Raw genomic sequence first — 16,765 nt, forward strand, 5'->3', positions numbered from 1 at the left:
AGTTTAATTACCAGTAAACCAACCATTTCAATGGTAATCTGAACCGCATTGAGACGAGATGCCTTGATACAAGCGACCGTTGGGAAGACTACACTAATCTGTACCGCAGAGACTAGCGCCTTGTATTTATTAGCGTTCGTGTTTCGCTAATTCTTTCAACCCTGCAAGACCTCAACGCAGTGGCTGACAAACGCTTGCTCGTCAAGGCTGGTCAAGGCTGGGGGTGGCGAGAACTTTTCAGCTTACGTGAATAACTTCTTATACAGGAATTGTGTTCGGCCTCTGTGTACCATTGAATCTCGTTCTGGCTTCAGAAATGAGGCAACTTGGGTTAATTGGCTCCTTTTGCCTTAACGAGCCATTTGAGATGGAACATGTTAATGACGGCCAAGCTCGACTTCACAACAAGGAAGAACACGGCGCAAGTTTAGAGGCATCTCCACGCACGGCTGTAAATAATGAGCCGCCGCTGTTCGGCAGTTAGCGCAGGGCGGCTTTTGTGGAAGGTGCATGCAAGGTAGAGGCAGGTTTGTGGCTTTCATGTGTTTGAAAAGGAAGAGATGGGTTGTACATTACGAAAGCATGCACGCATGCACACACGCACGCACGCACGCACGCTCACACGCACAGACGGTTCGGTGAATGTGTTAGGTGCTTATGTTTCAGTCTGTAAGACCTGAAAAACGTATCGTATGGTGCAATATCAGTGGTTTTAATGGTTTAAATGTGTGAATCTTTGCACAATGGATGCAAGAGGCTATTTGGCTGTGTGTGTGTGTGTGTGTGTGTGTGTGTGTGTGTGTGTGTGCGTGCGTGCGTGCGTGCGTGCGTGCGTGCGTGCGTGCGTCAAGGTTATTATAGTCAATTAAAATAATCAAAAAAACTAAAACTAAAATAAATAAATAAAACATTTTCGTTTACTGAACTAAATAAAAATGATAAAAGGAAAAGAAAAACGATAACTAACTGAAACTGTACTGTTTCTACTAAAACGAACTGAATTAGAAAAAAAGTCAAAACTAACTAAAACTAAACTATAATGAAAAATCCAAAACCATTATAACCTTGGTGTGCATGCATGCATGCATGCATGCATGCATGTGTGTGTGTGTGTGTGTGCGTGCGTGCGTGTGTGTGCGTGCGTGCGTGCGTGCGTGTGCATGCGTATGTACCTCGTGCATCATCATCACCACATCATCAGCGTACAGTACTACACACAGTCCTTGCAGCCACACTCCACGGGCTTCTCCACGTCCTGTGTGAAAGACGTTCCGTCGTCGCATTCAAAAGTCAGCCGTCGGCGCCGCACCCTCAGGGGGGCGCAGCACGAGGCGTCGGCCCCCGCCGGCTCTGCTGCGATGCCCGTCTGGCTGCAGCGGCCGCGGCATTCCACCCAGGAGAAGGCTTTGGACGTCTGGCACATGGCCGAGCCTCGCTGCGCCCGGTGGACGTCCCTCACCGCCTCACCTTGACACAGGGACTCTGGTGGGAGCAGAGTAGAATGAATACATTTTAATTTAGTCATATTTTAGTCGCCTGAAATGTTTTAGTGTTAGTATGTTTTTTAGTCGACTAAATACTCTAAGATCTTAGTCGACTAAATCTACAGTTGATTTAGTCGACGTAGCTTAGTTTTTATTTAGTTTTCCTTGGACAGAACAAGCCAGTGACAGTCGAGACAATGTGCCCTCACATGCTGGAGACACTTGGGCTGCGTCCGAATTCATTCCCTATGCCCCATATAGTGCACTACTTTGGGGTTCCGCCAATTTGTTATAGTGTCCGAATGTGCATTGAGCATTTTTGCACCCTAATGTAGTGGACTGAAGTATACCACAATGCACCGGAATTGTAGGGACCATCCGATGGTCACTACATTGCCGCAGCGAAGCAAATCTACCCCATAATGCATTGCATAAGCTCGCTCTTGAGCGCATATGCACTTGTTTGCGCACGCTGCTTCTGCATGCGTGCATGCTCCAACTCAGATGAGGCAGAAGTTGAACCAACACAAATGTATTTTTTAAACGTTTGTTTTCCCTTCTCTTTTCTTCCCTGGTGGATCTTGAAGCTACAGATCTCGTGACAAATGATCTGTGCATTTATTTGCAATTGTTTTATTTTATTTATAATAAAACAAGTGTATTCATTTGCAATAGCATTAATCTGATTCATTGTTTCACCCAGCGCATGACGTTAGGAGAGGAATCAGTTGCTTGCTGTAGAATATATTTGCGAGAATAACCTATTTTATCACAAACTAAGGCTAAATACATGCATGTGAGACACGAACATATGTCACGAACAGATGTTTTAATATTCATTCATTCCTGCCATGAAATATATATTATATAACATTATTTTATTGAATTGCGATAAATACATTAAAACCTTGTTATGTAGGCCTAGATAGTAATTTATTGGAATGCTGTTTCTGTTAACACCAAACATCCGTATTGTGAGCTTGTAGATCAGCTACTTTTGGGAATTCTTTAACAAAAGTAGCCGATTTTTGGCGTATTCCCCCCCAGGCATAGCGGGGTTCATGTGGTTAATGCTGATGATGTTTTATATTGTCAAGGTGGTGCACTGTTTTCATATTGTTGGATAATATGGATATAATATTAATTTTTTGATAATAATAATTAGGCCTATGTTATTTTAAGAGAATAACCTTTTTATCATAAACATACTGTAGCCTTCATTCATCCATGAATTTAAAAATAATTTAACAAACTGTCCAGGGAGGTGGCTCTCTATTGTTCACGACAGCCTGCACTCACTTATTTGATACAGTCTGTTTCTAGCGAAAATGTAACTAATTCAGCAGCAGTAACATTAACGTTTTGACTGGTTTCTTGTAGTCAGTTGATTCTTCATATCCATATGAGTGAAACGGCCGGGATGATTTGTTTATTTTTCAAACAGTTCTTAATGAGACGATCTGAAAAAACCCTATGGGGATTACAATGCAAATAAAAAGTACATGAACCCGCAGACTTATAGTGCCCTCTACCGATATTGACGTCAGACTCGGTGCTCCCCATATAGGGAATACTGTCTGAAATCATCACTATTAAGTCTGGATCCCCGCATGGGGAGTAGGGAACAACCCTATGAATTCGAACGCAGCCTTGGACAGAACAAGCCAGTGACAGTCGAGACAATGTGTCCTCACATGCTGGAGACACTTGGTCAGATGAATATGGCTGTTGTTGGGCAGAAACCACTTAGCTTATTCTAACTTTTTGTCAGTAGTGTAAAGTAACCAAGTACATTTACTTAAGAATTTGTACTTTACTTCAGTATTTCCAATTTCCAATACTTTTACTTCTACTCCACTACATTTTGGATGCAAATATTGTACTTTTACGCCGCGATGCGATGCATTGTGAGCTTGTAGATCTGCTATTTTCAAAATATTTGTATACATTTGAATACGTGAAATGGGACATTCTGCACAATGAGTACTTTTACTTTTGGTACTTTAAGTACATTTTGATGCCAATGCTTTTGTACTTTTACCCAAGTACACTTCGAATTCCGGAACTTTACAGACTCAGAGTATTTCTATATTGCAGTATTGACACTTTTACTTAAAGTAAATTACTTTTCCAACACTGCTTTTTGTGGGATTTCTTTCTTCTTTTTTTCTCGTAAATTAATGATCAGCGTCACACAAAGGCATCAAAAGTAGCAGACCTGCAAGCTAAAAACACAACACAAAGTGACATATTTTGAGCTTGCAGATCTGCCGCTTTTGCTATTTTTGAATTTGAATCCTGAAAAGTAACAGTTTAAGACAGGAGTTTTCCACCCGACTGAGACGATATACATGTAATATATACATGTAAATAAATAGAAATTCGTAAAATGTAAAAGTAACATCATCAGCATTTACCAGATCACTATGTCATATACAGTATAGTCACAGCCTCTTATGGAGATTCATATAAGGTTGCCAACCTTATATGAATCTCCATAAGAGGCTGTGACTATACTGTATATCAGAATCACATCAGAATTCTATAGAATGACACAAATCAGAAGATTTAGAGTGCACTTACGCACAAGATCAGAAAATGTAATTTCTAGGCTGTTGTGGGGCACATATCTCATTATTTTCAAGGGTAAATATCAGATTCTGTGTGGTTTTGAGCTATGAAAAGATCTTATCTTTCAATGAGGAGCTCAGCGTCACATATCTTGTGACTGTGTAAGTGGCCACTCCCCAGGGAACAGAATGACCTAATGTCATCTCTGTCATATACATATATACTGTAGAATAAATTGGTCATTTCGTAAAAGAAAATCCGTATTGACTTAGCTAAAATGTATCATTCGATCTCTAAAGTATTGTAACTACTACAATTGCATTTTTGTGCTACCGCCTACCAATCATGTTGTAAGGCTACAAGTATGGCTTTCAGATGGAAGATAGCTGCACTACACTCCTTGAGTGTGGAATTTTTCACACACTTTCACACATTTCATTGTCAAAGTATTTGTATACTATGTGCAGTGACAATAAATGTAATCTAAACTAATCTAATCTCAAGGTCTCCCCAAACAGACCTTATACAAAGGCCTCTGCCTTTGTATAATAGATATATTCATCAGTCAGCAGTGAACTCATTCAAACCCATACCTTCACCTGAACTGAGGACGCCGTGATATGAAATTGCTGCTTCAGTGAACTGTACAAAGTACTTTTCCGAAACCTACAGTAAGATGCACGATATTGATTTTGGGCGATACCAATATCCGGTAGTATGCAGTGTCAAATCGGCCGATACCGATAGGCCTAGATTACATTATATATTATGATTATATTGAGGTCATTGCTGATTCTTTTGTTTGTTTTCATTTTCAAAGCCATTAACGGTGACATTATTATTGCGTCAATATTGGTGAAATATCGGTCAAAATCTATCATCGGTCAATATCGGTGAAACCGATATTGCATTTTATTTTATGAAATATCGGGCCGATATCGATATGCTACCTATAATATCATGCCTCACTCACGAGTTTCAAAATAGTACAACCACTGAATCTCTGTCCTAAGCTCTATCCCAGTACACTTGGTCTAGTACCGACATCACATACCTGCTCAACTGAATGTTGGGAGGCAGGACAGTGTCACACTTTGATTCAGTGCGAGGTAGTGTGTGCAACAAGGCACTTGAATCAGCTCTTCCAATTACCCAAAACTAGGCAAAATACTCATGGACCAAACCATCCCTGGATTGATTCCACAATCGAACCAGTGCATTCTCAATGTCCAGAGACATCACAATTCATAAAACATTTTAAAGTGTCACATAATACTGTCACATAACACTCCACATAAATTATCCACATAATATATTTAAAGATAAGAGTTCTCTATAGCGTGTGAGAACGTGTACGTCACCAAGAGGGGGGCGGCGTCTGAAAAGCTTGGGACGGCCCTCTCGTGGGCATTAAATTCTAGCCCACATCACTCAGAATAGAGTGACGGTGGTATGTATTTGTAAATATTAAGCTCGTTCTTGGCGACAACATAGTGAACCAACACCAGGGTGGATAGAAAGAACGTCGGGCCCAAATACATTACAAGGACAAGGAAAATGTTGTGAACAAACACGGCTGTGCTTAGATACTTTGTTGAACATTATGTCTCTGCGCCTGTGCGCCGATCCAAGCCATTCTACGTCTTTTTGTAAACTCGTCAATCTGGGTTCCTTGATGCTGTCTCCATGCTGGAAAGCTGAACATCTAATTCCGTTTTCTGGCTCATTTCCTCGACGTGACCTGCTGTGGCACTTATTTACTGAGCAAGTCTGCACCATTGTGAGGTCAGTTTAAAAAAAGAACGTATACAAGCACACGGATAGTCGCTCAATGTAAACAAACCAGACAAGCCAGCAAGTATGGCGGCCGCTACCACGTGACACATATGTTGACGCCCCCTCCAGGAGATTTTGGTACACCCTATATCCAAAACCAATGTTGGTGTGTTCCCCACACAAATCCACAGTTGGTATGCTCCCTACACTTGAGCCAATTAATTAACAATCAATCATCAATCAAACAATAGTGTCAAACACATATCACTCTGCAAGATAATTCAAACTTTAACCCCATTTGTGCAATTCAGTCTTAGCGGCAGGGTGAACTGCCACAGACAGCTTTAGCTGTTCAAACACCTTTTTACAACATTTATAAAACAAATATATTGTTTTGACTTTTATTTAGTCCTCATAGCTTAGTTTTCGTCAATGAAAAAAAGGTAGTCGGACGAACATTTTTCCTCAATTCTAGTGACAAAATGAACACTGATGGGGAGTTCTCTCACCTGTGAAGAGAAAGTAGAGGACAAAGAAACAACGTTTTGACCTAACCGGCCTTCGCCAGGTATATACCTGACGATCCAGATTGTCAAAATGATCGGGTTCCAGAACCCGTCGAAATGTGTGTCTCTTGACCGCTTGATTTCCCTTCCCTTTGTCACAGTTCTCCCCATTGAAGCCTTGGTCACAGACACACTTCTCTCACCTGTGTCACAGTTCTCCCCATTGAAGCCTTGGTCACAGACACAGCGTGGCCCGTCCTCGGTCTCCTGGCACTGTCCATGTTGACACCGTAGGCCCTGGCATGATGTTCCTTCTGCTGCCGCTGCCTCTGCCACCGCCGGCGCTAGCTCCTCCTGCAGTTGACACAGGGCACCGCGGTAGCCCTCGTCACAGTCGCAGCGGTACGTCTGTGCGTCTAGCGCCACACACGAACCCTTCACACACCTGCAGGAATACATACCACAGACAGAGGGACAGTCATTTCGTCGACTCGAACTATGACACAAAAATGTTCGTTGCACTACCTTTTTTCATTGACAAAATGAAAAAACTACACAACAGAGAACTCACTTGTTGCCTTGACAGGGGTTAGCTTCTGTCACCGTGGCAGCATCCACCTCCGCTGCAGCGCCCCCTGATGTTGGCTGGTCACAGTGCTGTCCCGTCCAGCCTGGTTGACAGTAGCACTGAGGACCCTGTAGAGGAGGAAGACATTTAGTTCAATATACTTGTAAGTCTGCTAATTTTGAAAAATCGTGAAAATGTGGCGCAAATCTTTGAATATATATTCTTTCACAGCGAACGTTTTTAACTAAAATCTTTGCTTCTGGGGGGTCCCGGGAACTACATATGTTCAGATGGGGGAACCACAGCCAAATACAGATAATTATGGGGGTCCTTGAAATGAAAAAGGTTGAGCACCACTGATATAGAATCAGGTATTTCAGAAAGCTGTCAGGATTTAGAAGATTTTTTTTAAATTTCGTCAGGTCTAAATTTAATAAAGAGATACCGGTAGATCACCTTCAAAATGACCTTTTTTCTATCAATTACTTACCCCATGAAGCCTTGAATTCATGAATTGTTTTTGTTTTGTTTTTGTCGCATTCCTAAGCCAAAAATGTGATGACCAGCAGTGGTTCCCTATGGAGACGGGTCTCCTTTGTGTCTCCTACCAGAAGAGCAGCCTATGCACACCCGGTTATCAAATTGTTGGCTTAGGAATGTAAAAAGGAAAAAACAAAACAATTCAAGGCTTCACGGGGTGTGTAATCTATAGAGAATAAGGGCTATATCTATCCCTTAACCCTTATCCTTTAACTAATTTGCCATTTTTTACTATTTAAAAAAAACCTTTTAAAATAGTTCAAATAGCCGATCTACAAGCTCACAATGTCTCGATGTAGATTAGGCTAGTTGAACTATTTTAAAATGTATTTCAAAATAGTAAAAAATGGCAAATTAGGGATAAGGGTGGCACAAGATGGAGCCCTAAATCCCTTTTGGGGCGAACTAGTCCCATATTCAAATTCAAGGGTTACAACTCAAAAGTAGCAGTCTCTTCTGTGTCTCTAATTTGTGTCCCGAAGAAACACAAAAAACATTATTACCGCTTCAGCCCTATATACAGTACATTTTGGCCATTTGAAAATAGCCGATCTACAAGCTCACAATACATCGCGATGTGACACATTTTGAGCTTGTAGATCTGGTATTTTCAAAATATCTTTATAAAAAAAAAATAATGACATAGTGACATTCTGCACAATGAGTAATTTCCACTTTTTGGTACAAAGTTTTATAGTTTGTACTTTTACTCAACATTTTGAATTATGGCCATTTACTTGTAGTTTACATGTTGCAGTATTGATACTTTTACTCAAGTAAAAAACAAACAATCAAAACCAAAGTGAGTACTTTCTTTCCACCACTAGCTACCTGTGCAGCGTTGGGCTGACAGAGGCCGTGCAGGCAGTAGAGCTTCTGACACGGCTGACAGCCCGGCACCACCCCCGGGTTCATGTGGCTCCTGGTGAAGTCCTGCAGCTCGTGGTTGACGTACAGGTTCCGGATGCAGCCGTGGAAGCTGGAGTAGTTGAGCGCCTGCGAGGAGAGACCGCCCTGGGAGGAGGAGGGCAGCACCTCCTCGGGCATGCCTGGGGGGAGGCCAGGGGATGTGGAGAGAGAGAGAGAGAGACAGATTAGTGAAGCAGGGAGCAGGAGAGAGAGAAAAGGGCATGACAAAACAAATTCAAGGTGTGCGTGTGTGCGTGTGTGCGCATGTGCGCGTGTGTGTGCGTGCGTGCGTGCGTGCGTGCGTGTGTGCGTTACCAAGGAGTAAGTGTAGCCAGGAAGTGTAGTAGGAATTTAAGAAATGTACATTTAATTATGTGAGCACCATTTCCCTGGTCCTCATTTGAAAAATGCTTGTTTTATGGTTAAAAGAAATTAAGGTTTTTCTTAAGAGTTAAATTTACAATTACAAAAAGATTCAGGTTGCGGTTTAGGATTAGGAATAGACAATAGTTGGACAAGACTAAAATACTAGGGAGGGACTAGTGGAGATGAGATCCAGTATAGAACTAAAAGTTAAGTCATTTTATGTTTGGTTGTGCTCGGGTGTTGCACTCTAAACATAGCAGATAGGGGCCTGTCCACTCAGTACAGTATGTATTTGGTGGTGAATAACATGGGGTCTTACCTCCCCCATACAGTATGAATTTGGGAGTCCCACATACAGTACAGTACAGTATGTATGGGGATCTTACCTCCTACATACAGTATGTATTTGGGGGGGGGGGGTCTTACCTCCTACATACAGTATGTATTGGGGGGGGGGGGGGGTCTTACCTCCTACATACAGTATGTATTTGGGGGGGGGGGTCTTACCTCCTACATACAGTATGTATTGGGGGGGGGGGGTCTTACCTCCTACATACAGTATGTATTTGGGGGGGGGTCTTACCTCCTACATACAGTATGTATTTGGGGATGGGGGGTCTTACCTCCTATATACAGTATGTATTTGGGGGGGGGTCTTACCTCCTATATACAGTATGTATTTGGGGGGGGGGTCTTACCTCCTACATACAGTATGTATTGGGGGGGGGGGGGGTCTTACCTCCTACATACAGTATGTATTTGGGGGGGGTCTTACCTCCTACATACAGTATGTATTTGGGGGGGGGGTCTTACCTCCTACATACAGTATGTATTTGGGGGGGGTCTTACCTCCTACATACAGTATGTATTTGGGGGGGGGGGGGTCTTACCTCCTACATACAGTATGTATTTGGGGGGGGGGGTCTTACCTCCTATATACAGTATGTATTTGGGGGGGGGGGTCTTACCTCCTATATACAGTATGTATTTGGGGGGGGGTCTTACCTCCTACATACAGTATGTATTGGGGGGGGGGGGGTCTTACCTCCTACATACAGTATGTATTGGGGGGGGGGGTCTTACCTCCTACATACAGTATGTATTTGGGGGGGGGGGGTCTTACCTCCTACATACAGTATGTATTTGGGGGGGGGGGTCTTACCTCCTACATACAGTATGTATTTGGGGGGGGGGGTCTTACCTCCTACATACAGTATGTATTTGGGGGGGGGTCTTACCTCCTATATACAGTATGTATTTGGGGGGGGGGGTCTTACCTCCTACATACAGTATGTATTTGGGGGGGGTCTTACCTCCTACATACAGTATGTATTTGGGGGGGTCTTACCTCCTACATACAGTATGTATTTGGGGGGGTCTTACCTCCTACATACAGTATGTATTTGGGGGGGGGGGTCTTACCTCCTACATACAGCGGGGCCTCTCCACTCAGCGGCCCACTCCTCCCCAGGCTGTCCAGCGTGGTGGGCACACCTCCGTCCACCGACAGGTTCACCATGCGGTCAAAGGTCACCAGCTCCACCGTGTGGAAGTGGCCATCGTTCACCGTCTCGGCACTGCGTGGACACGTTGGTTTCATGGAGCGGGAATTTACAACTGACAAGCTTACACCAGGCACTGGGGTATAGAGGCCGGGTATATTACACCAGGCACTGGGGTATAGAGGGTATATTACACCAGGCACTGGGGTATAGAGGGTATATTACACCAGGCACTGGGGTATAGAGGGTATATTACACCAGGCACTGGGGTATAGAGGGTATATTACACCAGGCACTGGGGTATAGAGGGTATATTACACCAGGCACTGGGGTATAGAGGGTATATTACACCAGGCACTGGGGTATAGAGGGTATATTACACCAGGCACTGGGGTATAGAGGGTATATTACACCAGGCACTGGGGTATAGAGGGTATATTACACCAGGCACTGGGGTATAGAGGGTATATTACACCAGGCACTGGGGTATAGAGGGTATATTACACCAGGCACTGGGGTATAGAGGGTATATTACACCAGGCACTGGGGTATAGAGGCCGGGTATATTACACCAGGCACTGGGGTATAGAGGGTATATTACACCAGGCACTGGGGTATAGAGGGTATATTACACCAGGCACTGGGGTATAGAGGGTATATTACACCAGGCACTGGGGTATAGAGGGTATATTACACCAGGCACTGGGGTATAGAGGGTATATTACACCAGGCACTGGGGTATAGAGGGTATATTACACCAGGCACTGGGGTATAGAGGGTATATTACACCAGGCACTGGGGTATAGAGGGTATATTACACCAGGCACTGGGGTATAGAGGGTATGTTACACCAGGCACTGGGGTAAAGAGGGTATATTACACCAGGCACTGGGGTAAAGAGGGTATGCGCATGCTTAAAGTGAATGGCACATCGAGTGGCAAATCGAGTGGCAAAGCAACATGCAGTGAGTTTAACATTGTTTAACGTTGTTTAATGCAATCAGATAGGACTTCTCTGTTTGGATGCATGGGCTGTCAAGGCCAGAAAGTAGTTTTTTGACACTCAGTAGGCATTCCTGCATAACTTCCGGGTTTGATGATGATGTCACGCGCATACCCTCTATAGGCAACCTTTTTGACATGTGCCAAAGTGCCATGTTCTTATTTTGTTGATATTAGTAGTCAGTGTGCCAAATTAACACATTTAATTATGATACCACATCAAAATACATATGTTGATTGTCCGTATGCATGACAACCTTTGGTAATGATCATTGGACTCAGAGCAACAACCCCAGACTCCCTCCCCAGTCAGAGTTCTTTGGTAATGATCATTGGACTCAGAGCAACAACCCCAGACTCCCTCCCCAGTCAGTAATGATCATTGGACTCAGAGCAACAACCCCAGACACCCTCCCCAGTCAGTAATGATCATTGGACTCAGAGCAACAACCCCAGACTCCCTCCCCAGTCAGACTCAGAGCAACAACCCCAGACTCCCTCCCCAGTCAGACTCAGAGCAACAACCCCAGACTCCCTCCCCAGTCAACCTTTGGTAATGATCATTGGACTCAGAGCAACAACCCCAGACTCCCTCCCCAGTCAGACTCAGAGCAACAACCCCAGACTCCCTCCCCAGTCAGAGTTCAGTAATGATCATTGGACTCAGAGCAACAACCCCAGACTCCCTCCCCAGTCAACCTTTGGTAATGATCATTGGACTCAGAGCAACAACCCCAGACTCCCTCCCCAGTCAACCTTTGGTAATGATCATTGGACTCAGAGCAACAACCCCAGACTCCCTCCCCAGTCAGACTCAGAGCAACAACCCCAGACTCCCTCCCCAGTCAGACTCAGAGCAACAACCCCAGACTCCCTCCCCAGTCAGAGTTCAGTAATGATCATTGGACTCAGAGCAACAACCCCAGACTCCCTCCCCAGTCAGAGCAACAACCCCAGACTCCCTCCCCAGTCAGAGGTAATGATCATTGGACTCAGAGCAACAACCCCAGACTCCCCCAGTCAGAGTTCAGCATTTGAATGGATGTAGAATTATGTGCAGGATGTAATACAGATGTGAGGGACTTCATTTAATTGACTACATTTTTAAAAAGAGCTTATTTTCAAATAAAAATCCTCTGTCTCACACCTCCCTTGTGCCAATGTTAGCATTTTGTGTGCCTTTTGCAGTCATGGAACTCAAACCTGTGCCCTCTCTGTTACAAAAAAGCTCTTGCTAACACAAAACTGTGTGCGTCAGTCAGAGTTCAATTTGTAAAAAATAAAATAAAATAATTAACCACCTAAGCCCTATATCCTACTCCTTTGTATACGACAGATGCTGAACATAGCCATTCTACAAGCTCATAATGCTTATTGTGAGCTTGTAGATAGGCTACTTGCTATATTTGTATTTAATTTTGGAGCAATGGGGATGCCAGGATTAATATGGCTAATTTAATATTTAGTAAATTATAAAATTGTCATGTTATCAAACATGGAAATGCATGCCTTTTAAATTCAGCCTGACCAGCAGGCAGGGATGAAAACATACCCCCCAACAGTGATCAAAATGAATGCCTAGAGGGGAGATATTAAAATCATAGGCGTGGACCCACCATCTCCCCTGTGTTAGTTCATTACGCCTTGATTCATTTTTAATCAAGTTTTTACCCCAAGAAGGGTCTTATGTTGTTGGAGAATTATTATGTTATTATTACTATTATTATTATTATTATTATTATTATTGTTGTTTTTAAACCCTGTAGCGCTATGTGATTTGAAAAAATCTAAAGTGCATTATGAATAAAATGTATTATTATCATTATTAGATGTTCCAAATGGTTGGAATCAGATCCAGTCTCAAACTACCGCCCAGCCACTCAGCAATTAATTAAGTTGTTACGCACAAGGCGAGCTGTCGACCGCCTCTGGGCTCTCATTATTATTAAAATTAAGCAGCCAATACAAATTCTGCTAAATGCCTAAATTGTAATTCTACAGTGAGTTGTCGATATTCCAAAACAGTGTGTAAATATATAAGTGGGGGTGGTGTCCGGGTGCTGTTGCTGCACTATAGTGACTCCCAATGTCTTAATTGGGAGAACATTTTGAATTGAAAAATAAATATTGTTGCTGTCAGACAGAAACCTCTCCATATTTCACTACTTCTTAAACATTTGTTAGATTTTTCTTTAATTTCGTCATGAAAAAAATGATCATTTAATTTTTGTTTTTAATTGAGGAAAGCTTTTGCTTTTTTTTTTACTCAAATATTTGCTTCTGGGGGTCCTTGGAACAAAATATTTTAAGATAGGGGTCTGAGGTCAAATACAGGTCCTTGACATCGACAGGGTTGAGCAACACTGATATAGCAACATACAGTATGTTGTTCAGAAAACAGTTTTAGAAGAATTTATTTTAGAATCGGCCTCATGGCTTGGGTGGTTAAAGTAGCAAACAATGGCCTAAATGGTTACACATGAACTCACATAAAAAAAATCACACTCTGTCAACTGAGTGGTGCAACTCCCCTCTCCCCTGCCCCCAGGCCCCCCCCCCCCCCCCTCTCTCTCTCTCTCTCATTAGCAGGCAACAGTGCAGCACTATCTCTCTCTCTCTCTGTTTCTGGCACAACAGCGCCACTTTTGCCCCTACTGGTACTCATAGTCACACAGCACACACATACATAGTCACATAGGTTAACACGGACGTCGGACATTGCTGTTCCTTGGAGTGGTTGCACCACTCAAAAAGTGTCAGCAGTCCTTTTAACCTCCTTCCTTTGACACCTCAGTAAGCACCTTCATTCATTTGTAGGCTGTATTAAAAATAGTTGTTAGAACACACGGAGAGCGGATACAAGCCGCTATCCTCTTTCAGTTCATATTACACGCCGTCAAAAACGAATCTGCGCGTAATAGGAAGGACTTCCATGCATATTTAATCAGCTCAATGCGTGTGCACAGATAGGTGTGTGTGTGTGTGTGTGTGTGTGTGTGTGTGTGTGTGTGTGTGTGTGTGTGTGTGTGTGTGTGTGTGTACCTGTAGATAGCGGTAACAGGCTGGTTTCCAGGGTCGTAGCTGACTCTGACGTGACCCTGGTGCAGCTCCACCGCGATGGGCTCATTGTCTCCATTGTACAGCAAGATACCATTATCCTCTGCTGTCGATACCTACAACACGCACAGACACACACACGCACAGACACACACACACACACACACACACACACACACACACACACACACACACACACACACACACGTGAAGACATCAACGATTATGAATGGCACGTTTACACGTTTCTGGCATTTTTAGCTATAATAATAGCTAAAATAATAACATCTGAAAAATATCAGATCTACAAAATGGTGCTCAATGGTGTCTGTTTTAAACTATGCCCAAACCTAACCTTATTCCTAAACTTAACCTCAGTAACATGAATTAGGAATACAATAATACAAAAACCGCTGGGGTTCCCACAAAAAAACAACTGTGTGTTTTGGGGTGTGTGTGTGTGTGTGTGTGTGTGTGTGTGTGTGTGTGCATGTGCGTGTGTGTGCACTCACCTGCAGCGTGATGTTGGCCTGGGGCCAGTTCTTCAGGTCGCCCAGCTGGACGTAGGAGTCTCTGTCCACAAAGTTGACGCTGAGCAGCTTCTCACAGCGCTGGCCCTCGAAGCCGGGCAGACACTCGCACGCCGCAGTGCCGCCCTTCTCCACACAGGGGGCGCCGTTCTCGCACCGGGCCTGTTGGCAAGGTGACGACGGCGGGGGAGGAGGGGGAGGAGGAAGAAGAGGAGGGGCCACCTCGCACAGATCGCCGCTGTCGCAGGAAGGAAGGAAGGAAGGAAGGAAGGAAGGAAGGAAGGAAGGAAGGAAGGAAGGAAGGAAGGAAGGAAGGTGGGGGGGAAGGAAGGAAGGTGGGGGGGAAGGAAGGAAGGAAGGAAGGAAGGAAGGAAGGAAGGAAGGAAGGAAGGAAGGAAGAAGTGGTGGGGAAGCAAAATGTCAGTGAAAATTGGTCCCTCGTCCGTCACTGGTGCAGATGCTGTTAGTGTGGTTTTAAAGGAGTAGTTCACTATTACTATGAAGCCTTGAATGAATGGAGTCATTGAATTATTCGCTTAGGAATGCGACAAAATAAAAAAAAACTCCATGAATTTATACGTATAATTTGTGTGCCCATGTAGCGCTCAGTAAATAGCAGATCTACAAGTTGATAACGCATCACGAATGTGACACGTCGTGAGCTTGTATATCTGTGGAAAAGTGGAAATCAATAACTGTTTGATGGGGTAATTCCATCAACCAAATAACTTTACTGCCATGACATGAAATAACCGTCTTTAGCAAGAGAAAATAGCAAGGAGAAAAAAAAAGATTGCTTTGACATTTAGCGCAGGCGAACACACTTTTCTCAAAGTGTTGAATTTCCGATAATCCAATCCAACTTTATGTAATAATAATAATAATATCTGGGATTTATATAGCGTTTTCTATTAAGTACCCAAAGACGCTTTGAATGTGTAGGGGCCCGGGGGAGAGAACAAGAAGTAAGAAGAAATGAAAAGCAATAAAACACTAAAAGTTACGAGTTGAAATCAAAGTCAACTCGGGAAGGTTATTGTGAACCAGTGGGTTGTCAGGGTGGTTTTGAATGTGCCTTCCAGAGGGTGAGGGCAGCCACAGAGGTTTTGAATGTGCCTTCCAGAGGGTGAGGGCAGCCACAGAGGTTTTGAATGTGCCTTCCAGAGGGTGAGGGCAGCCACAGAGGTTTTGAATGTGCCTTCCAGAGGGTGAGGGCAGCCACAGAGGTTTTGAATGTGCCTTCCAGAGGGTGAGGGCAGCCACAGAGGTTTTAAATGTGCCTTCCAGAGGGTGAGGGCAGCCACAGAGGTTTTGAATGTGCCTTCCAGAGGGTAGGGCAGCCACAGAGAAGGCCCTGTCTGTCGTCCCAGGTACGGAGAGAATCGGCTTTAGGCCCACAGTTAAAAAATATCCCAAAAATATGTAAAAGTGCCATTCATAAAATTTGTCATGCTAAAATGTTGATGTTCTGTAAAACAATACAAACGTGTGTGTGTATGTGTGTGTGAGTTCTCACCTGTATCCCAGGGGACACACACAGCTGTATCCGTCGAGATGGTCCACACAGCGAGCTCCGTTCTGACAGCGGTGGTCCGTACACTCATTATAATCTATACTGCAGTCAGCACCCACCCAGCCTGGGATGCACACACACCTACCGCACGCACGCACACATACGCACACACACACACACACACACACACACACACACACACACACACACACACACACACACACACACACACACACACACACACACACACACACACACACACACACACACACACACACACACACACACACACACACACACACACACACACACACACACACACACACACACACACACACACACGTTATATTTGGGGCTGTTTTGGACCTCTGTACTGAGGTCAGCAAAAACTGAACAGTGAGTGTATTTTTAAGCTCACCTGGCATATAATATAAAAACACT

General features: G+C 43.8%; 1 protein-coding gene across 1 annotated transcript in view; it reads right to left on the reverse strand.

Moving 5' to 3' along the window:
* Nucleotides 1–1,113: 1,113 nt before the first annotated feature.
* LOC306921289 (slit homolog 1 protein-like) overlaps nucleotides 1,114–16,765 on the reverse strand; it is a gene marked incomplete at its 5' end in the record, with an annotated part of 96,443 nt that continues 80,791 nt past the window's right edge. Inside the window, 8 exons of the mRNA XM_079498398.1 lie at nucleotides 1,114–1,482; nucleotides 6,541–6,782; nucleotides 6,909–7,033; nucleotides 8,277–8,494; nucleotides 10,143–10,297; nucleotides 14,267–14,397; nucleotides 14,794–15,049; nucleotides 16,328–16,465. Of these exons, the coding sequence (XP_079354524.1) occupies nucleotides 1,211–1,482; nucleotides 6,541–6,782; nucleotides 6,909–7,033; nucleotides 8,277–8,494; nucleotides 10,143–10,297; nucleotides 14,267–14,397; nucleotides 14,794–15,049; nucleotides 16,328–16,465 (1,537 nt within the window). The 3' untranslated portion in view covers nucleotides 1,114–1,210. The remainder of the gene's footprint in view (nucleotides 1,483–6,540; nucleotides 6,783–6,908; nucleotides 7,034–8,276; nucleotides 8,495–10,142; nucleotides 10,298–14,266; nucleotides 14,398–14,793; nucleotides 15,050–16,327; nucleotides 16,466–16,765) is intronic.

The sequence above is a fragment of the Electrona antarctica genome, assembly GCF_951216825.1.
Source record: "Electrona antarctica genome assembly, chromosome: 4".
In the NCBI taxonomy this organism is placed as follows: domain Eukaryota; kingdom Metazoa; phylum Chordata; class Actinopteri; order Myctophiformes; family Myctophidae; genus Electrona; species Electrona antarctica.